Source organism: Sinocyclocheilus grahami, unplaced genomic scaffold (genome assembly GCF_001515645.1).
Source record: "Sinocyclocheilus grahami isolate Dianchi unplaced genomic scaffold, SAMN03320097.WGS_v1.1 scaffold908.1, whole genome shotgun sequence".
NCBI lineage: Eukaryota > Metazoa > Chordata > Actinopteri > Cypriniformes > Cyprinidae > Sinocyclocheilus > Sinocyclocheilus grahami.
This window is the reverse complement of record NW_015506087.1, coordinates 13,048-37,065: the sequence shown is the minus strand read 5'-3', so window position 1 is coordinate 37,065 and position 24,018 is coordinate 13,048. Positions and strand designations below refer to the sequence as shown.

The following is a 24,018-nucleotide window of genomic DNA, read 5'->3' as shown; positions in this document are numbered from 1 at the left end:
GTACTGAGCCCTAGGCACCCCAGTAGCTAGATGTTGCGACTTGGACACCTCACCTCTCCAAGATACCTTGAAGGACCTATCTGAGAGGTAAGACTCAAACCACTGACGTGCGGTTCCTGAGATGCCATTTTCCAATAGGAGAATCTGGTGGTTCACCGTATCAAAAGCAGCAAACAGATCCAGGAAAATAAGTATAGAAGATTTGGAAGCCGCTCTTGCCAGTCTTAGGGCTTCAACAACTGAAAGCAAGGCAGTCTCGGTCGAATGTCCAGATTGGCCAGATTGGTTGCTGTCCAGGAGGTTGTTCTGTGTGAGAAAGGCTGAGACTTGGTTGAACACAACTCGTTCAAGTGTTTTTGCAATGAAAGGTAGAAGCGAAACCGGTCTGTAGTTCTCTAAAAGCCCAACTCTTTTAGTTGGGCTTTTAGAGTGGGTTTCTTAAGAAGTGGGGTTATACAAACCTGTTTAAATGTTGAGGGAAAAAGGAGTGATCGATTTACATTAAGGTCAGTAGGATTTTGTGATTTGCGCCATACTCTTTCTGCAGCTCTGAGCTTAGAACGATAATATAGTAATAATGTAGTACTTTCTCCTGTTTTATTGTTGGTTTCCTCTTTTCTGATAATTTGGAATGAGGATAAAAAGACAAAAAACAAACAAACATGCAAATAAGTTCAAACAACCATTCAATATCTATTATTTCCTGAATATTACTGATGAACTGATCAAAAAGTAGGCTACTGTTCACATGCGTTTTACTACTATATAGTATAGTAATCAGGGATTGAAATTAACTTTTTCACTCACCAGCCAATTTGGCTACTAAATTTTTAAGGTAAGACTTTGCAGGTAAGACCATTCATAACTTCTACTAGCCAAAAAAAAAAAACACAGAAATACACCAACAGTTTGAGGCCGTCTACACTGGGCATGACAAAGTGACCGTTGCAAATCATTTTGTCAGTAATAGGGGTGTGCGATATTGACAAAAAATAATATCTCAATATTTTCTGTGATTTTATCAATAAAGATAATTAGACGATATTTTGCTGAGTGTGTTATTATGGTGATATCTTAAGTACTACTGTGGACAGCTGACTCCTAAAGTTTTTGATATTCTTCATATTCTGTGTGGTCAGTTCACAGCAGTGATATAAATGAATCTTTTCCAATAATTTTAAATTGATTTTTAACTTTTATGGGTGTTCTTACCTTTATAAAGCCATTTTTTTCTAAATGTGTACATCATCTTTTGAGTCAAATTCTTACATTTAATCAGTCAATTATAATAATAATACATTTAGGCTGTTACTAAACAAATTAAATCAGTATCAATAAAATTAATCTTTGCAGAAGTTGAATATGAAGTGGCATTTAGATGTATTTACACATGTAATGCAGCTTAGAGGGACATGGAATGCTTTAAACTGCAGTTACAAATTCATAAATAATGTTTTGATATTTAAAACATGAAATGTTGAATACTTATATTGAAAAATAAAAAAAATTTAAAGATACTTTAAATGTGAAATTAAAACCGCCAGTAAGTAGCAGCAAGTCATTGTTAAGTCAGTCATTGCGACTGAACCGAATCATTTAAACGGTTGATTCATTCAGAAACAAAACAAGGTCATGTTGCTCAGAGACGCAAAACAGTGCTGTGGCTGTGTTTGGAATGTTTTTTGTTGGTGAAATAGCACAGAAATAGCGCAAAAACAGCCAATATGGTGTCTAAGACGTAAGTCTCTAGATATTAACTTATTGTTTATTGAACTGTTGTATAAAATAAATATCACATTTGTAACCATGCTGATTTTTTAAGAAAAAACGGCACTCTTCGTGTGATATTGATTAACTATATGAACTGATATAAATATATACATTATCTGCCTCCTTATCTTGAAGTATGTGATCATTGTTAATGCATATTAATAGACTGAATCATGCAGTGAAAGAGCGCACTATAAAACCTTAATTCACCAGTCTGCAAGCGCTGCTATAAATAATGTGCTGCCATGGGAGGCAACACATCAAATCTTAGCAAACATTTGTCACTCGCTCATCCTGATTTGTTCAAGGAGTTAAAAGATCGACAGGTGAGTGTCTCTTTCAACTAATTTAATTCAGACTTTTATTTTAAAGAGATCAGTAATAGTATTTTTAGTATTAGTAATAGTGATGAAGGGCATATTACTGCTGTGACGACCTCTAAAGGGAAGCAGCAGAGTGAGTGAGTTAGAGAGAGAGAGAGAGAAGTATAAATATTACTAATGTGCACGTTAGAATAACACAATAAAGCTACATATGTCAGTTTTATAGCATTTATGTTTCTAGATCAATAATTCTTAAAAAATACACTAATACATGTTTACCAGGTTAACATTGTGCATTAAACTAATATGAACCCAAACACTAAAAATAGCCCAGATCAATGCTAATGTGGATGCATGACAGCTGATGTTTTACATGTACATTTAATTATTCCTTCTGTTGACACCCACAGAAAGGAACAACAACAAAAAAACATCTTCAAGCCAGCCTACTATTTCAGAGGTACTGTCGGTGACAAGAAAATATGAAATAAGCTCCAAATAAGCAAAAAGACAAAACGGGGCCGTAGCAGTTTATTTGCATGGACCAAATTCCCATTTCAGTTGTTGATAAAACAGGTTTCAGAAACCTTGTAGAACAGCTTGACAAAAGATATGAGATGCCAAGGAGAAAATACTTTACTTAGAGAGAGATTCCCACTTTGTGCAATGAAATGAGGTCTGTGCTTGAATCACAACTGTCCAGCCAGCCTTACTTTGCTTGTACAACAGACCTTTGGACGAGTCAAACAGTGGACTCGTATATAGCTGTTTCAATTCACTTCATTAGTGACTCTTGGGAAATGCAGTCCTGGTGTCTTGGATGTGGAGCAATGCATTCAGATCACACAGGAGAGAACATTAGAGAGGTCCTTGAAGAAACAGTAATTCAAATATGGAAACTGGATATGACACGTCTGAGTGGAATCACAACAGATAATGCATCCTCAAACATCAACGCATTTAAGGAGAAGTCTTATCACTGGGTTCCTTGCTTCGTTCACAACCTACATCTGGCAGTGAACAAGGCTACAAGCCTGGACCGTGTGGCATCATGTCTGTCCGGGCTTAGAAAGACTATATGTGCATTTTCTAGATCAAACAAAATGTCAAGGCTTTAAAAAGAAAAGCAACAGCTCCTTAACTTCAACCACAAGCTGGTCCACGATTAATTTAACCGCTGGGGTTCTACATTTGACATGGTGGACCGTTTCTGTGAACAGCAGGAAGCCGTCTGTGCTGCTTTAGCAGAAAACAGGAATAAGTGGTGTCTACTGACGCAGACATCACCACACTGGAGACAGTGTGCGAGGTCCTGGGTCCACTAAGTACCTTCACTGATGCCCTGTGCAGTGAATAAGAGACAACGCTTTCTTCTGTCATCCCTGTGATGTGGAAGATACTGTCACATGTACAGGACAGTGAAACAGACTCTGTGCTATCCCGCAGCATGAAAACAGAGATCAGGAAAGATCTGGAGATGAGATACAGCAATGAACAGTTACAAATCCTTCTTAATTCAGCAACCTTCTTTGATCCTAGATTTAAGAACACATTTGTAACTAAGGAGAAGGAAGTGATTGAAGTACTAATTCAAAAGGCTGCCACAGCTGATCTCAGTCACCTCAGTCAACAAATGGAGTCAACTAAGGCAGAGCAGGAAGAACAAACAGGTTCCAAAAAACAAAAACAAGACTTGGGTAGCCTCCCAACAATTGCATCTGAGAAAAAAACAAAAAAAGAGGTGGAAAAGGGAGATGTACGGAAGTTCTAAGCGGCCATTCATTATTATTTTTTTCGCTTCTTGTTTTCTCGTTATAGCGACTTATTTTCTCGTTATATCGACATAACAAGAGTTGTTTTCTCGTTATAATGACTTAATTTTCTCGTTATATCGACATAACGAGAGTTGTTTTCTCGTTATAACGACTTAATTTTCTCGTTATATCGACATAACGAGAGTTGTTTATAGTAATCGCTATAATTTGTACAGTATTGTTCATTAGGCTACTGACATTTAATTCATTCATAAATGTTAAATGCTTGAATCAATATGACTATTTTGTGTATTAAGTTCTTGCTAGATGCATGAGTTTCACCAACGCGTTCTGTGTCATAAAATAATAACTGCTTATTAAAACCAAGGTTGACGTCACTATATTCTGTTTGCACCTATATCTTTATTTGTGCTTCTTTGAGGTACATTATTGTTAGTTAATAAGCGGGGATGTTCTGTTTGTCTACAGTAGGACAGACTTCAACGACGTAGGCTATTTGTAATGTGCCTCTTTTCCTTATTATTAATCTTTATTGTTAATCATTAAATGTATATTGATAAGAAATGTGATTTATATGTAAAGTGTATAGGCTAATTTAATTCAGTGATGTGCTACAGTGTTGTAATCTTTTGTGTTTTCTACATGGACTCTTTGTGGAAACCACACAAACACACAAACACACACACACATATACACATAGCTACACATGAACGCACTTTTCAAACAGAAGCTTGTAACGCACATGATATCAGTCACAGCATATAATGACTACTAAAAATTACAAATTATATATAATTTTCTTTCAAATAAAAGGAAAATTGAAAGTGAGTTGAATCCAAGCAGCTCTAAAAGATTTTAGAATAGTTCTGCATCCTGAAGGCACTCCGCCTGTGTTTGCGGTGTTGCTTTGACCATTTAAACATGCTAATTACACAAACAAAATGTTTAGCGTACTGTCTCTGGAAATATCAACCATGATTGATCAGCCTTTATTTTTGTATTGTAGACGTTATTACTAGGCGAAGCAAAATTTGCCGAAATATCCACGACCTAGGCTACAGTATAAGAGCGCATGGTTTATCTGTCCATCAGATGCGTGTCAAAGTTGAGTTCGTTACTATAACAACAGTAGATCAAACAATAATTGTAAAAAAAAAAAAAAAAACTTTGTCGAGATAACGAGAAAATTAAGTCGTTATAACGAGAAAACAACTCTCGTTATGTCGATATAACGAGAAAATTAAGTCGTTATAACGAGAAAACGACTCTCGTTATGTCGATATATAACAAGAAAATTAAGTCGTTATAACGAGAAAACAACTCTCGTTATGTCGATATAACGAGAAAATTAAGTCGTTATAACGAGAAAACGACTCTCGTTATGTCGATATAATGAGAAAATGAAGTCGTTATAACGAGAAAACGACTCTCGTTATGTCGATATATCACGAGAAAATTAAGTCGTTATAACGAGAAAACAACTCTCCTTATGTCGATATAACGAGAAAATTAAGTCGTTATAACGAGAAAACAACTCTCGTTATGTCGATATAACGAGAAAATAAGTCGTTATAATGAGAAAACAAGAAGGAAAAAAATAATAATGCATGGCCGCTTAGAACTTCCGTAGAGATGAATGTCAAGCTGGGAGAGAATATCTACTGATGCCAGCAGCTGACAGACTGAAAAAAGACATACAAGACCATGGAAGAGACCAGTGCCACAGAACACCCACTTTCTTGGTGGAAAAGGTATGAATCAAGCCTCCCCATTCTTTCAACATTTGCCAAATATTACCTTTGCATTCCAGCATCAAGCTCAGCCTCTGAGAGAGTTTTCATTACCTCTGGCCTGATTACAGATCAGATCTGGCTACAGGCCCACTAAGGTCCAGACTATAAAATGACAGCGTTGACACATTAGTTTTTCTGTCCAAAAATCTGCAGCTAACAAGGAGCTAGCAAAAAAATAAAGACTGAAAAGATATGAAGATGTGAACCCATTTTATTCAGTCTTCTTTTTTTCCCCCAAATCAAAATTTAACCTGTAAACTCTACTCTGTAGGGTTTTTTTTTTTTTTTTACATTCTGATACATTTTCTTTGCACCATGGGATAAAGGCTGAAAATATATGAAGAGATGATCCTATTTTAATTTTATCTCTTCATTTTTTTTTTCTTCCAAAATCAAAATTTGACCTATGTCCATGTAGGATTTTTTTTTTTTTGTTACATTTTCTTTGCACAATTGTTCATGCAGTTTCAAGCAGTGTGTTTAATAAAAAAAATCAGTTCACTTATATTTTGAGGCTGGTTATTTGTCACCTATGCTATCGATTTAGTATCGATACCGAGGTATTAGATACAAGTCAAAATTGTGGTATCGAGCCATCCCTAATACGCACAAACATGTCAAAATGCTATAATTAATCATGCACTGCCATTAAACATGTATTTTAAAAAATATTAGAGAAAACACAACAGAGTGCGGTGCAGGACAACACTTGATGGGCAAGTGTGAGTGCGGGCGGTTAGACACTCGTGTGTGTGTGTGTGTGTGTGTGCAGGAGAATAAAATGATTTGCAGGACTCCTGCAAAATAGAAATATCTAAACATAAAATATCTAAAAACATATAAATTGTTATTTATCTATTGTACAAAATCAACAAGAACAACTAATATAACATAAAAATGATTAAAGGGGTCATCGGCTGCGACATGCACTTTTACAAGCTGTTTGAACTGAAATGTGTGTTAGCAGTGTGTGTACACAACCACCCTATAATGATACAGATCCACCCAGTGTTTTTTTTTTTTTTTTAATCTCGTTAAATAATTTCCCCTTTCTCAAATCGAGCCGATCTCAGATGCCTGTCTGTGCGACGTCAGACAGACAGGCCCCTCCCACGATTGATTGACACTAGCGTTTCAGCACAGATTGGACTGGTGTCTTACCTTAGACCCGCCCTGAGTGAACTGTTATCAGTCCACCATTGTTTCACCACCGGAGCAGGAGTAGACAAGAATGTCTCTAAGCGATTGAGGTGTTTTGTTGTTGAATGTAATTATGAACATAGCAGTCGTCATTTACTCCCGACATCTGAGCCGCTGAAGACGCAGTGGATTACCTTTGTTTTTGAAGGGAATGTGCCCCCAATCTACCTAAATGCATCTATCTTCGCGCGAATCATTCATGATCCAGCTTCACCTCTAGAAGAAGTGAGTGTAAGGTTTTTTAATGAATCTTTGGAAATCGCCTTTCGTAATAATGTGCTAATTAGTGAGTTTCACAATGAATGCGCCTAAAGTTTACCATCTCTCAGAAAGTGGCTCGGAAGAGAGGGGAGGGGTCAGCAGAGCTCATTTGCATTTAAAGCAACATTCAATAAAATGTTGCTTTAAATGCAGAGCTGTTTTTGACGGGGTAAAAACTGTGCTGTTTTACACTACCATTGAGAAATTTTAACCAAACTATGTTACAGACTTTTCATTAAGACCCTAAAGAATTTTCTAATAATTCAACGACTCAGAGTCAATTATTCCCAGGGTGTCCGCGGGTCCTTAAAAAGTCTTAAAATGTCTTAAATAATGTTTTTCTAATATAAGGCCTTAAAAAGTCTTAAAATGTCTTAATTCGGATTCGATGGGTCTTAATTATTTTTGGTCTCATTACCGCTAAAATATCTACAGTCTGATGGACCTAATGACTGTTTACAATCATTGGACAGACGGAAGATTTTTTCTTCCCGCAGTAAGTAAGTTAGCAGAATACAGAATACAAGCTCGCGCTGAGGCTCACTCTGTTTGTCTCGAGACTTCAGAACAAATGAGCGTGACCGCACACATAAACTCAGAAGAAACACACTGAGGTAAAAATTCAAAATGTTTAGTTTATTCATAACATGATATAGTTAAATAACACCATGACAAGTGAGCTATTTTACTCAATATTCTCACGACGCAAAAAAAACAAACATTCAAAACACCTACAGAGTGCACGCGTTACATGAAGTCTCGTGCGCATTTGCAGTGCGCTGTGCCTGATCACTGCATGATTCAGTCTATTAAAAAACATTCAGAATGATCACAAATTCAAGACATGGGGGCAGAAAATTTGTATATTTATACTTAAGTTCACACGGAAGAGTGCTTTTTTTTCTCCAAAAATTACCATATACAAATGTGATATTGATTTTTTACAACAGTTCAATAAACTATAAGTTTTATTAAGAGACTTACGTTTTAGACGCCATATTGCCTGTTTTTGCACTATTTTGCCAACAAAAATAATTCCAAACAAAGCCACAGCGCTGTTTTGTGTCTCTGAGCAACATGACGGTGTTTCCTTCCCGAATGAATCAACCGTTTAAATGATTTGGTTCAGTCGCAATGACTCACTTAACAGTGACTTACTGCCACCTACTGGCGGTTTTAATTTCACATTTAAAGTATCTTTTCATTTTTTTAAATTATTTCAGATATCAGTATTCAATGTTTTATGTTTAATATATCAAAGCATTATTTATGCATTTGTAACTGCAGGTTAAATGCATTCATGTTCTGCATTAAACAGTGTGTAAACACATCTAAAGGCCACTTCAGGTGCAGTTTATACCTGGATTGAAAAGATGAATTTTGTTGATACTGATTTAATTTGCTTGGTAACAGTCCAAATGTCTTATTATTCTAATTCACTGATTAAATGTAAGATTTTGACTCAAAAGATAATGCACAATTATAGAAAAATGGCTTTATAAAGGTAAAATACCCATAAAAGGTAAAAATCTATTTAAACTTATCTGACCACCACATATAAAAAACTTTAGGAGTCAGCTATCCACGAAAGTCCTTAAGATAGCAGCATGATAACACACTCAATCAGTTGAATGAATGACTCAATGACTCACTCTCAATTATTCCGCTTATACTACGGTTACCACACCTCAAGACATCGATCAGATGATATATTTAAAGGGATTTTTCCGGTTTTTGTACTTAAATCGCTATTGTGAGTAGGATTATTTCTTCCGCATCTCATCCAACGCCTCTTTTGCTAGTTCCAAAATGTCATTTTAAAGCTGGTAATGGAGGCTTGAGCCATTGATAGCATTCTATAATAATGCAGTTATTAATGAAGTTTTTAGAAAGAGAGCGAGAGAGAGAGAGAGAGAGAGAGAGAGAGAGAGAGAGAGAGAGTGTGTGAATTAGGCTACCTCTGTGCGTCCCTCAACAGTGTTCTGCATCAGCGTCTCTAAACAGCGCTGTTATTACCTCGCTAGTGAGAAATGTCATGTGTAGCCTTTAAGTTGCTACACTATATAGGCTAACTGATAAAATCGGCTGACAACACCTTTTTGTGCAAACTGCGTGACCGTAGTGTGCGTGTGCGAGCATGTGTGATTGCAGTAATTCCTGTGTGCTGTATAGGTACTCTATGCTAATTTCCATTATTACAATTAACTATGCGAAGAGATATGGAACTGTAATGCGGTCAAGAGAGCTGCCTGGAACTACGTTCGCAGTGCGTTTCCCTGAAAATAATTGCACACCTCAGAACGTTCGTCAGCCAATCAGAATCAAGCATTCAACGGTATATTTATATCAATATATAACAGGGGCGTTCCCAAGGGAGGCAGTGTCTCCTCAAAAAATTGGATGACAAAATAATCGATATTACAAACATAAATCGTAAATATTACTAAATATGGCATTAAAAGTATGAAAGTCACTTGTTTTTATAAAGTAACACTGTGCAACAGAGACACCCGCAGGTAAACTTACAAGATGCTTGCCTCCCTTCAGTCCATAGACTTACAACAGAGACCCCTCAGAGAGCCGTGACTTTTCTGAATTGTTATTGAGAATGAATTGAGGAAAGTCACGTGAGAGGAGGCAATGCCTCCATCGTGCTATAATTGAATATGATCGGTTATGATTGAATGTGATTGGTTCATGCAATAAATCCGCCTTTTGTTTTCGTGCGAGCTCTCGGCCTGAATGAAGAAAATTATGGCGTTATTGGCTAATTATAAAGTAAGTAAACAACTCTCCCGCTTAGATACCACTACTTTGTGTCACTCAAATAAAACTTGAAATGGTTTGAAAACGTGATGAGTGTGTCAGTTTTTAGAGAGCATTCAGCTTGATGAAATGAAAGATATATCTTTGTGTCTGTGGCAGTTTACAGAGCTTTTATGACAATGGCCCGAAATAAGTTGACTATTAAAAAGAACAGCTGAACATCGGTTCACAAATAAAAAATATTGGTAACATTTTACAATACGGTGTCATTTAATGTGTTAACTAGCATGAACAAACAATGAACATTTATTAATCTTTGTTTACATTAGTTAAAGGTGCAGTAGGAGATCTTGGAAAATGTTAACTTTAGCCTGATTTTAGTGTAATTGGGAACCGCTGGGCTACATCATGTGTCATTCACCGGTGAGAAAACTTTAAAAGTACTACAATACCAGGAAGGAAGATCGGGTTGTTGATGTTTGTCTGCCATTCTCGCTCAGTCTGCACAGCGTGCGTGAAAGTGCTGATGACGTATCCTGTCTGCGCTAGCCGGGTGCACAAAGGTATGCTAATACATACATTGACAGGCAGGTAGGAAAGCCAATTAAAACACTCGGACCGAGCGTTTTGATTGGACGAACATTTCTTGGTCCTACGCCTTCCACAGAATATATAAATACAGATAAATACATTTAGACCACTTAACTTGATGATTGCTATCAGGATGTGAAGAGACTTTTCAACAAGTATGACAAAAAAAAATTCTGAAGACAATCACCTATTGCACCTTTAACTGATGTTAACTAATGGAACATTATTGTAAATTGTTTCCAAAATATTGTTCACATTGTTACTGCCTTTAGTTATTATTTTGGAATAAATATAAAAATGCATAAAAACACTATGAAATGTATAATTAGTATTAAAATAAAATACAAAATAATATTAATAAAATAGAAAATAGAATTATATTTGTTCTCTTTTTTATGTAATATTTATTTAACCAGGAAAATGGGACAACATTAAGTGTAACAGGGACATTACATATATATAGGCCTATAGATACAGTATATAAAATAAGTGTTGAACACGTCACCATTTTTCTCAGTAAATATATTTCTAAAGGTGCTGTTGACATGAAATTTTCACCAGATGTCGGTAACAACCCAAGTAATTACCCAGATTATTACCAGTTGGTTTCAGAGAAAGAAAATAAAGATGCTAGAATGGCCCAGCCAATCACCTGACTTGAATCCAATAGAAAATAAGAACTAAAGATCAGAGTTCATAGAAGAGGCCCACAGAACCTTCAAATTTTGAAGACCGTTTGTGTGGAAGAATGGGCCAAAATCACACCTGAGCAATGCATGCAACTAGTTTCGCTATACAGGAGGCATCTTGAAGCTGTCATTGCCAACAAAGGCTTTGTACGGAGTATTAAATACATTTCAGTAGTCCAATACTTTTTCCCTGTGTCATTCCATTTTATTACACATAACTTAATTTCTGAATTTATTTGTTTTGTTTTCTTTGTATGTATGGATTACTTGTTATCGACATCTATGACAATTTAATACCAGTCCTAAAAGCTACAAAAGGGATCAAATAAAGTGATATAAATTATCTGAATTTCCATTAGGATCCAAGTGACTACAGATGTTTAAATTAAGTTTCTTCAACATTTTTATTGGGATAATATTTTTATGCCCTTTTCAGATGTTCAGTGCTCACTAGATCACAGCAGATGATGCTTCACTCCAACCTCAACACCTACCTTTCTGAAAACTGCATTGGTGATGTGTGTATTCTTTCTGCTGTGCAGTGGATCAATGACCATGCACAAGCATATATCACAAAAAGTGTACCTGTCAGCGATCCCAAGAAGGAAGAAGTTTTGATGCAGTCAAAAGAGATTTTCACTAGACTTTGGATCTATAGCCATCACATCTACAATAAGATCAAGAGGAAGAACATTCTGGAATGGGCAAAGGAGCTGAACCTTTCTGGGTTCAGTATGCCAGGAAAGCCTGGTATTGTGTGTGTGGAGGGTCTGCAGTCTGCTTGCAATGAGTTCTGGGCCAGGTATGTAAAAAAAATTAAAACTATATCGTGTCACTTATTCTATTGTGAAATGCCTTCAAAAACCTTTACTCATTAGGTCACAGTGCCACAGTTAAACATATGTATCACTGTGTAAACGCACAGTACCACACCACATCCATTTGGGCACATACCCCTCAAAGTTTTAAGTCAAATGGTTTATGAAAACTTCTAAACGACAAAAATATGAATGTAACAGATCGAGCATTTAAAGGTGCACTAAGCAGTATCACTGTTGGGGAAAGTTACTTTTTATGGAAAGTAATGTTAGGTAACTTTTGAGTTAATTTTTAAAGCTTACTTTAAATTCCTAACTTACTTGTATGTTTTTGATTTTAAAAGTCTTTCACAACAAAAGTGAAATTAATTCACTTTAGGCTTAAGGAAATGTAAATTCACATCTGTACAGTAGAGGGCGCAGCTCAAACAAATTGCATGAAGAATATGACAGGAGAAGAAAGTTCAACACTTATTATTATTTTTTTTTACATCTAAGTACAAGACAAAAAGTACAAAGCAGATATAAGGCAATGTTGTACAGTTTAAAGCATGTAAGACAGAATAACAACAACAAAAAATAAAATAAACATAAATATGACAACAAAAATATGAAAAAAACAATAATTAAAACAAAATTATAAATACACCAGGACAAAAAGTGCGCACATATATTATTAGGGCATTTACATAAATTTGAAAAGCTTTACAATTTTTATTGTTTTTATGTGTTTCTTATTTTGTGATCTCATATAAGAAAGGGTTTCAAAATATATTTTAAAATCAGTGCTACAAGATGATGTATGATGATTTCTTTTGAATTATTTTTGACTTATGAATATAAAACTTTGCTAAGATAATTAACAGATTAATGATGTAATTTTGTTTATCAGAAAAAAGTAAAATATCATGAGGTTCTAAATTAAGGGCTATGTTTGTTTTTTTTATGTCATGTCGATATTAAAGTCAACCCAAAATGAAATACACTGTTCAAAAAAATTAAAGGAACACTTTAATCAGAGTATAGCATCAAGTCAATCAAACTCATGGGATATTGATCTGGTCAGTTAAGAAGCAGAGGGGGTTGATAATCAGTTTCAGCTGCTTTGGTGTTAATGAAATTAACCACAGGTTCACTAGATGGGCAACAATGAGATGACCCCCAAAACAGCAATGGTTTTACAGGTGGAGGCCACTGACATTTTTTTCCCTACTCATCTTTTCTGACTGTTTTTCACTAGTTTTGCATTTGGCTAGGGTCAGTGTCAGTACTGGTAGCATGAGGAGATACCTGGGCCCTACAGAGGTTGCACAGGCAGTCCTACTCCTCCAGGATGGCACATCAATATGTGCCATTGCCAGAAGGTTTGCTGTGTCTCCCCGCACAGTCTCAAGAGCATGGAGGAGATTCCAGGAGAAAGGCAGTTACTCTAGGAGAGCTGGACAGGGCTGTAGAAGGTCCTTAATCCATCAGCAGGACCGGTATCTGCTCCTTTGTGCAAGGAGGAACAGGATGAGTACTGCCAGAGCCCTACAAAATGACCTCCCGCAGGCAACTGGTGTGACTGTCTCTGACCAAACAATCAGAAACAGACTTCGTGAGGGTGGCCTGAGGGCCCGACGTCCTCTTGTGGACCCTGTGCTCACTTCCCGGCACCATGGAGCTTGATTGACATTTGCATTGAACACCAGAATTGGCAGGTCCACCACTGGCGCACTGTGCTTTTCACAGATGAGAGCAGGTTCACCTTGGGCACATGTGACAGACGTGAAAGGGTCTGGAGAAGCCGTGGGGAACATTATGCTGCCTGTAACATCATTCAGCATGACCGGTTTGGTGGTGGGTCAGTAATGGTCTGGGGATGGAGGGACGCACAGAACTCTACAGGCTAAACAATGGCAGCCTGACTGCCATTAGGTATCAGGATGAAATCCTTGGACCCATTGTCAGACCCTACGCTGGTGCAATGGGTACTGGATTCTTCCTGGTGCACGAAAATGCCCAGCCTTATGTGGCAAGAGTATGCAGGCAGTTCCTGGTGGATGAAGGAATTGATACCATTGAATGGCCCCTAAGCTCACATGGCCTAAATCCAATAGAACACCTCTGGGACATTATGTTACGGCCACCAGGTTGCACCTCAGACTGTCCAGGAACTCAGTGATGCCCTGGTCCAGATCTGGGAGGAAATAGCCCAGGACATCCGTCGTCTCATTAGGAGCATGCATACAAGCACGTGGGGGCCATACAAACTACTGAGTACCATTTTGAGTTGCTGCAATGAAATTTCAGCAAAATGGACTAGCCTGCTGCATAATTTTTTTCACTTTGATTTCGGGGTGTCTTCGAATTCAGCCCACTGTAGGTTGATCATTTTCATTTCTTTCAAACCGATGTGGCATCTGTTAATTTCTAACACATTACCCAGTCCATATCAGTATAGCTGTCCAGCATTATATTTTTCCCCATTGAGATCTGATGTGTTTTCAAAGTGTTCCTTTGATTTTTTTTTGAGCAGTGTGGAAAAAGGGCAATAGAAAAATAAATGTTCAATATCTTCAACTGATATGTTACAAAATGTACATTTATCACAAGCACTATGAATATATCTGTTAACGGCTGCATTTACAGGATAACATCTGTGAATAATTTTGTAAAGTACTTCTTTTATTTTATTAGAAATAACATATTTATATGATAATGTTTAAATGCTATGCCAAGATATACAATGAGATTTAAGCCATTTTGATTTACATGGAGGATTGAAGCCAACATTAAAGGAGTGTCTTGTAAAAATTAAGCGTTAGCGTTAGTTCTGGCAGGTCACGTGAGTCAAGCTTGCATCAGCTGATTCTCAGCTGATCACATCTACCTATAGGAATACGACACCTATCGCGGCTGTCACGAATTCAGTCCATGGACTTCCGTTTATTCACCACGGCGGCAGCACCCACTATCAGGTCTGCAGAGTCGGCGGCTGAAGCTGCAGTATCTCCTGAGGTGGTGGTGCTCGCTGCTGTGTTCCCCGAATCGATGGTGCCCTCTGCAGTTTCTCCAGAGGTGGCGGCGCATGCTGCAGAACCTTCCGAAGCGGCTGTGCTCGCTTCAGCTCCTTGCGTGGTGGTGGCGCCTAGAAACGCACATTCAACCTGTCATGTCAGGGTCGAAGAAACCTTTGCCGAACTCTCCCTGTATCCTGAGGGCACTACTGTAGAACCTCCAGAGGTGGCGGCATCTGCTGCAGAACCTCCAGAGGTGTCAGTAGTACCCACCTGTGAACTTCCTGATCGTCCTGTTCCGGCCAAGGAGGCCGTCTATGAACTCTCTGCTCATCCTGTTCCGGCCAAGGAGGCTGTCAATAAACTCTCTGTCTGTTCTGTTCCGGCCAAGAAGGCCATCTATGAACTCTCTGCTCATCCTGTTCCGGCCAAAAATGTTCTGTCTGTGTTGTCTCTGCTCTCTCGTTGTTACAGTCTCCGCCATGGTCTCCTGATCGGTGTGGTTCACCGGGGGGGTTTCCTGTTCCCTCTGCTCCGCCGTAGGGGTCCTCTGCTCCGCCGTGGTGGTCCTCTGCCCCATCGTGGTGGTCTACTGTCTGGTTCTGGTGGTCCTCTGCTCCGCCGTGGTGGTCCTCTGCCCCGCCGTGGTGGTCTACTGTCTGGTTCTGGTGGTCATCTGCTCCGCCGTGGTGGTCTTCTGCTCTGCGTGGTGGTCCTCTGCCCCATCGTGGTGGTCTACTGTCTGGTTCTGGTGGGCCTCTGCTCCGCCGTGGTCGTCCTCTGCCCCGCCGTGGTGGTCTCCTGTCTGGTTCTGGTGGGCCTCTGCTCCGCCGTGGTCGTCCTCTGCCCCGCCGTGGTGGTCTCCTGTCTGGTTCTGGTGGGCCTCTGCTCCGCCGTGGTGGTCCTCTGCTCCACTGTGGTGGTCCTCTGCCCCATCGTGGTGGTCTACTGTCTGGTTCTGTTGGTCCTCTGCTCGGCCGTGGTGGTCCTCTGCTCCGCCGTGGTGCTTCTCTGCCCCACCGTGGTGGTCTACTGTCTGGCTCCGGTGGTCTTCTGCTCCGCCGTGGGGATCTTCGGTCCCGTCTGCTCTGCTGTGGTGGTCCTCAGTTCTGCCGGCTCTGCCTCAGTCCCTGGTCTCTCCTATCCTTGGACCTGGCCCTCCGTCCCTCCCCCTGTTCCGCCTTTGCTCCACCGCCCGCCTGGATCGTTTAGTGTTTGGAGCGTCTGGAAGCCGCTCCTTGGGAGGGGGGGCTTTGTCACGAATCCAGTCCATGGACTTCCGTTTATTCACCACCAGAGGTCACCCTTTCCATTACATTGACTCTCGCACAACACAAACTGTTGCATAGCATCCTGGACTACATATCCCATCATTCTTTGCACGATTTGCACACTGCACTGATTGCACACATATGTTTCTAATCACCTCACTCACTATATAACACCCACTCTACCCCCCCCCCTCCACGGCCCGCTCCTGAGGGCCAAAAACCCAGACGTCGTATTCCAGCTGACCACCACGGCGCTGGGACTGCAGAATTTCCTTCACCTTGTAGACGGATCCTTCATCCAGGATCAAGGGATAAGATATTTTCTGCTGGGCTGAGCTTCCGTGAGAAGAAGGCACATGGGTGGAGTTTGGCTGGGTTCCCCTGCTGCTGGGACAGCACTGCCCCCACTCCTGTAGTGGAGGCGTCGACTTCCACGACGAATGGGAAGTCGAGATCTGGATGGACTAGGAGTGGGGCGCTATTGAAGGCTCTCTTGAGGGAGGAGAAAGCTTCTAGGGCCGCGGGAGTCCAGGATAGAGACTTGGGTTTCCCTTGGAGTAAGTTGGTGAGGGGGCTGGTGATCTTGCTATAGTTTAGGATGAAGTAACGGTAAAAGTTGGCAAATCCGAGGAACCGTTGGAGCTCCTTAATAGTAGTGGGTTCTGGCCAGGAGGTTATAGCTGCCACCTTCCCCTCGTCTATCTGGATACTGGTACGATCGATGTTATACCCCAGGAACTGCACCGTGGGTTGGTGGAAGGTGCACTTTTCAGCCTTGAGGAATAGGTGGTGCTCTCTCAGGCATTGGAGGACCTCCGCAATGTGCTGGTGATGTTCGGCCTGGCTCCAGGAGTAGATGAGGATGTCATCTATGTAGACAATGACGAATCGATGAAGAAACTCCCTCATGCATAAAATCCTGGAATACGGAGGGGGCGTTAACAAGTCCATAGGGCATGACCAGATACTCGTAGTAGCCAGTAGGGGTCACAAAGGCAGTCTTCCATTCATCCCCCTCACGTATCCGGATGAGATTGAAGGCACTGCGGAGGTCCAACTTGGTGAAGATGGTCGCACCTCGGAGATGTTCCAGGGCATTAGGGACGAGGGGAAGAGGATATCGGAATTTGACGGTGATATTGTTTAATGCTCGGTAATCTATACAGGGCCTCAAGCCTCCGTCCTTCTTGGCCACAAAGAAGAAACTTGATGCAGCAGGGGAGTTAGATGGACGGATGTAACCTTGACCCAGCGCCTCCTTGATGTAGTCCTCCATGGCCTTTTGTTCAGGAAGCGACAGTGAATAGATTTTTCCCCGAGGCACTGGCTCACCCGGAATGAGATCTATGGCGCAGTCCCATGGCCGATGTAGTGGTAAGCGGGAGGCTTGTTTGGGGCAAAACACGTCATGTAAGGGGGTGTAGCAGGCTGGAATAGCTATGGATTGCTTCTCTAGGGGACTTTCCATGGAGGTTGAATTCACAGGAAGGACCTCCGTGAGTTTCTTGGCTTGTGATGGAGTCACAGGGAAGCAGACTGGGAAGCAATCCTTGCCCCACTTCAAAACTTCTCCCGTCTTCCAGGACAGAATGGGATTGTGCTTTACCATGGGTTCTGGTGCTGGTTCTGTAGGGTAACGGGGCTCTGGTCGGCGGAGGCAGGAGGTTGTGGCGGGGACTGGTGTTGCTGCTAAACAGGACTGCATGCGGTTTGAACAACGGATGGATAATTGAATGCATTTTTCCAATCCAAAAGAATCATCATACGCAGTGTCAGCCTTCTCTGCCGCTCAGCGGAAGATAACCGTTGCTTTTCCATGATCATGGGTTCTGGTGCTGGTTCTGTAGGGTAACGGGGCTCTGGTCGGCGGAGGCAGGAGGTTGTGGCGGGGACTGGTGTTGCTGCTAAACAGGACTGCATGCGGTTTGAACAACGGATGGATAATTGAATGCATTTTTCCAATCCAAAAGAATCATCATACGCAGTGAGCTGTAACCGAAGCTGGGGCTCCAGCCCCTGTCGGTAAGTAGTCAGCAGCGATCTCTCATTCCATCCACTTGCTTCTGCGAGAGTTCTGAATTTCAGCGAGTATTCGGCAATTGACATGGTACCCTGCTGTAAGTGATAGAGTTGTTCTCCCACAGTGGCATCTCCGTCTGTCCTTCCAAACAAATGCGAAATGGTGAAAATGCACCAGGAAGTTCAGCAGATTGTGAATGACGGGGCTGGCCTGAGTCCAGATCGTTTCCACCCATCGCAATGCAGGTCCTGTTAGCAGGGAGATAATAAAGGCAATTTTTGAAGTGTCAGTGGGATACGAGTGCGGTTGCATTTTAAATGTGAGGTTACACTGGAGGAGAAATCCATTGCAATCCTCTGCCGAACCAGAGTAGGGCGCCGGTCGGGCCATGGGACTGGCGTTGATGTTAGGCGAAGAAGTGCTGATTGGGATGGATGAGGTGATGGGTGGTGATGGTGGCGGTGCCGGTGGATTGCGTAGCACTCATCGTAGAGAGTCTACGAACTCCTGGACTGGATCGGGGTGACTCATCTGTGCCGTCAGTGTTGGTCCGGTCTTCTGTAACAGAAGAGGTCTGACACAACAGGTTAGTATATATAAAACAGGTTTATTTGATCACAGAGAGTAGTGGGGTAGGGTCCAGAGGATGTTATGGTGGATGAATAGTTCGAAGGATATGATGAGTGGGGGAATCCGAGTCTTTGGCTTTACAGGAGCTGGAATGTAGGCAGGAGGAGCACACACCTCAGCGATCCTTGAACAAGGAGGAACAGGAGACACTTGGAGACGAGGAGACACTAGGAGGAACACAGGAGGTAAGTAATGCAGGAAGTATTCAAATGGCAGTAGTAGCAAAGTCATTGAGTCCTCTACGTGTATACGAGACCGGACAGTGAGGGTGTCTGAGGTGTGTGCTTTTATGCAGGCTGGTTAATGAGGTGCTTGATTAGTGACAGGTGCAGGTGCTCAGTACTCAGGTGAGAGGGATCATTGTGATTGGGTGGTGGCGGAGCCTGGCCGATCTGTTACACATGCAGCCTCTATAGTAAAATAATTATAATGCTGAAGGTGAGGTACCATTCATATTTCTTCATTAAATAACTGGTAACACTTTAGAATTTTCTTCCAGCATTAATGACTAACTACACAAGAACACATGAGTAACGCAATATTAGCACTCTAGTAACTACTAGTATCTAACAAGAAACTCTGATTAATGATTTAGTAAGTAATAATGCTTAGTCGAATGTGGTAGTTCACTATTAGCTTGTAATATGAATAATACAAAATGTATAATTAATTCTGAAGTGAAGGTCATGGTAACCCACTAGTAATGACTCAAGTATTGCCAAATTATTCAGAATGAATTAATAATTATTTGGATCAGTATTCTAAAGTGAATAACATAATTCTCTAGTAATGACTGAAATCAGTGTAAGTTTTTGAGGGTTTTCTAAAGTATTGGATAGTAATTATTCAGGTGTTACTACATCCTTATAAATGATTTACAAATGTTTTGGATCAGTATTCTAAAGTGACGATCGTGATAACTCCCTAGTAATTACTGAAGTCATTGTAAACTTTTGAAGTTTTTGTAAGATTCTGGTTAGTAATTAATTTAGCCAACACTTAAATCATTACTAGTAGGTTACTGTGATATTCCCTTTAGGGTGTGTTCACACTTGTAGTTTGGTTTGATTGGTTAATTTGGTCCGGACCAAAAAGGAAAATGATACATTTGGTCCTGGTCCGCTTAGCGTTCACATTGGCATTTTTGACAGTGAACCTAAAGACACTGAACCTAAAGGCATAGTGATACGTTCACAACCTGATTGGTCAGCTTGAATGACGTATATATCGTGACGGAACTCACCGAACACCCCAAACAAAAGGTGCTTTAGACTTAGCGGATGTATGATATCAAAGCACTTATTAACCGATCGGTCTGCTCAGCACCGCTTTAAGTCGAACACACCTAATGCCGTCTGCTGGAAGCACGCTCATTCTTGTGTGTACATATAATTTTATTTTCACCACCTGCAAACTCACAAGGTAACACTTTAGAATTTAATTTAATAAAAGGCACTTTACCTCATCGTTGCTCCAGGTTTGCCCTCTGCTTATTTTGTTTTGGTTACACCACGTCGTCAAATCATGTCACATAGCGTCACATCTTGTCATTACTTCCTGATTTTGGTTAGTTTAGAAGTGTTTGGTCCGTGTTGCGTTCATATATCATTCGAACCGCACCAGAGTTCATTTGGAAGCGGACCGAGACCCATCTTTTCAGCTGTCTCGGTCCGCTTGTTTGGTGCGCACCAGGGTTCGGATGGCAGCGTTCACACATGTTCAAAGGAACCGCACTAACAGAGCAATCGCACCAGGGTTCGTTTCTTCAGAAGGATGTAGTAACACATGAGTCATTACTTTCTAAAACCTTACATATATCTCAAAAGCTTACAATGACATCAGTCAATATTAAGAATTTATCATGCTTTTCATTTATCCAAGTAATTAGTAGTTCCTTTAGAAGGATTTGGTAATACTTGAGTAATTACTAGTGGATTATCATGATCTTAATTTTAGAATTAATTATACATTATGCATGATTATGAATCTGTATACAGTAGTTCTTAGTAATTCTCCAGAAAACATAAAAAAAATAGTAGTTATTGATTAGCTAATAGTGAACTACCAGTTTTAACTGAGCACTATTACTTACTAAATTGTTAATCAATCAGTTTCTTGATAGTTAATGGTGTTTACTAGAATGGTAATAGTGCATTAGTCATTTGTTCCTGTATAGTTATTCATTAACGATGGAACTAATTAAAGTAATTTGTAGAGTCCGACCGATATATCGTTTTGCCAATATGAGCCTGTCACAGATATATCTGTATCGGCTAATTTTTTTTTTTTACAGAACATATAACGCAGATTAAAGGGTTACTCCACCCCAAAATTAAAATTTTGTCATTAATCACTTACCCCCATGTCGTTCCAAACCCGTAAAAGCTTTGTTTGTCTTCAGAACACAATTTAAGATATTTTGGATGAACATAGGGAGGCTTGTGACTGTCCAATTGACTGCCAATTAAATAACACTGTCAAGGCCCAGAAAAGTATGAAAGACATCGTCAAAATAGTCCATCTGCCATCAGTGGTTCAATCTGAATTTTATGAAGCGACGAGAATACTTTTTGTACGCAAAGAAAACAAAATTAATGACTTTATTCAACAATTTGTCTCCTCCGCGTCACTGTAGCGCCATTTTGTAGAGTATCCACTGAACGTAATTTGTGTATACTGTTCTACTTGTCTGTAGAACAACAGATGGCGACCAATTCTCGATCTCAGACATCTGAATCAGGCCCTCATGCGACGGCCGTTCAGAATGTTGACTTTGAAGCAGATCCTCACACAAATATGCCCCGAGGACTGGTTTCTGTCTGTGGATCTGAAAGATGCTTACTTTCACATCCAAATAACTCCCCTGTCACAGACCATTCTTGAGATTCCCTTTCGAGGGAGTGGCCTATCAGTACACAGTCCTACCATTTGGACTGTCCCTGGCCCCCTGCACTTTTACGAAGTGCATAGACCCCTCTGAGACAGATGGGAATCCGCAAATTGAACTACCTCGATGATTGGCAAGTACAAGCCAACTTAGAACGGCAACTCTTCACTCACAGGTCATTGTTGCTCAAACACCTAGAGCATCTTGGGCTAAAAACATCAACCCAGCCAAGAGTTTTCTAATTCCCAGACAGTGAGTGTCCTTTCTGGGAACAGTTATTGACTCTGTACAAATGCGAGCTTGGATTACGCCGGAATGCTTCCTGACTATCCAGCGAGCGGCAGCATCTTTGAGGCTGGGAATTGTGCATCCCCTCAGGGCATTTCAGAGGATGCTCGGCCTCATAGTAGCCACCTCCTCAGTTATTCCCCTGGGCCTGCTTCACATGCGGCCCCTTCGATACTGGCTGAAACTGTGGCGCCTTCATGCCTGGCCACTCGACGGGAGTCTAGCCAACTCCCAGCGAGAATCACTAATACCATTATAGAGGCTAGAGGCACCTCTATGCCCTCAAGTGGTCAGTCTTCAGTGACTGGTGTTCAGCACGAAACCAGGATCTAATGTCATGTGACATGTCCCACAAGCTAACCTTTTTGCAGGAGCTGCTGGATAAGGGGCGCACCCCTTCCACGCTCAAAGTCTATGTGGCAGCCATCGCGGCGAATCATTCTCTTGAGGCTGGTCAGACAATTGGCAGGAACGACTTGGTCGTTAAGTTCCTTAGAGGTGCTCGGCGGTTAAATCCTCCTCACCCTAGGACTGTGCCAGTATGGTGTTCCCTCTTTGAGCCGCTTCAAACAGCCTGCATAAGGGTCATGACGCTCAAAACCGCTCTGCTCTTGGCCCTAGCTTCGGTCAAGCGAGTAGGTGACTTGCAAGCCCTGTTAACAAAGTTAACAAATCAGGCTTCAGTAACCGAGTAAACAGGAGTTTCCCCAAACAAAAGACGACGCAATGCTCGTTCCCTTGTCTCAGGGAACCGAGGTTACGTGAGTATCTGGAACGTTTTTTCTCTACTTTCAAAAAGCTATAAAAGTAAAAGTTCTGGATTGCACAGACCGGTTTCACCTCAGATTGAGAGGACATCTTGCCACAGTGTTAGCAGCATAGTTTCAGGACTGTCTGATATGGAATTACAAAATAAGAGCCCCCCACATTTCATATGTGTGTTGTTGACAGTGTATATATGAGATTTTGGGGGCTCATATTTTGTAATATATGAGTATTGGAGGGCGAAATAACGTGGCGGCTAGATTAACCGTGCTTTTCGACTTGGCGGCTGGCCTGACTGCAGTAGCTGATTGCGGCCACTCAGTCAATGCTGGTGGTTATACCAGTGCTACAAAATACAATAGAACCCATTATAATCAGTGATGTTGTCTACACTAGATGTGGCGCGATGCAAATCCCGGCAGTAAACTGACGTACTGACACAAAGTACAAATTATTTGCAACGGTTGCTTTGTCACATCCTGTTGTGACGCAGACACGGTGTCAGCATAGTTTGTCAGTAACGTTGCAGATTGAAAAGTTAGTACTGTATCTTTCTGCAGTCCAATAGACAGCAGTGTGGTGGTGGCTTAAGTCTGTTGAATGGTGATTTAATGCTACGTTGTCACCTAGTTGAGAGACTCAATGCTAAAGTAAATAAACAACAATGTCCCCGTCTTTTACTCTCACAATGAGCTTATCATACTCGTTTGCTACATTAGTAGGGCCCTGTGATTTTCACGATGCAGAAAACATGGATGGAATCGTGGGATCCAGTCATAAAAACGGAATTTAATGTATAATGCGGAATTTCATGGAATTTGTCATGTTTTTGATGAATAAATAAAAAACAGGTCAGTACACTTAAATCAAATCGCGAAATAGACTAGTGTCGGTGAATATTAAACTGCAAAAAGACTATTTAAATATAAATCTTCATGTTCTGCATGTTCGTTTGATTACCAGAAAATACACAACACAGAATTTGTGAAAAAATATTGTTTATTATTATTATTTATTCATTTTAGATGTTTACATTTGGAAAACCTGTATAAACCTGCCTCTGTTGGTTTGGCAGTAGTTTGCTTGCCTTACACATTTACCTTGTTTATTTTATTAATTCAAGTTGTATATATATATATATATATATATATATATATATATATATATATATA

General features: G+C 40.5%; 1 protein-coding gene across 1 annotated transcript in view; it reads left to right on the top strand.

Moving 5' to 3' along the window:
* Window positions 1-24,018, top strand: part of rwdd2b (RWD domain containing 2B) — a 93,556-nt gene that overhangs the window by 59,351 nt on the left and 10,187 nt on the right. The window contains exon 4 of the mRNA XM_016249070.1: window positions 11,605-11,970. Within this exon, the coding sequence (XP_016104556.1) occupies window positions 11,605-11,970 (366 nt within the window). The remainder of the gene's footprint in view (window positions 1-11,604; window positions 11,971-24,018) is intronic.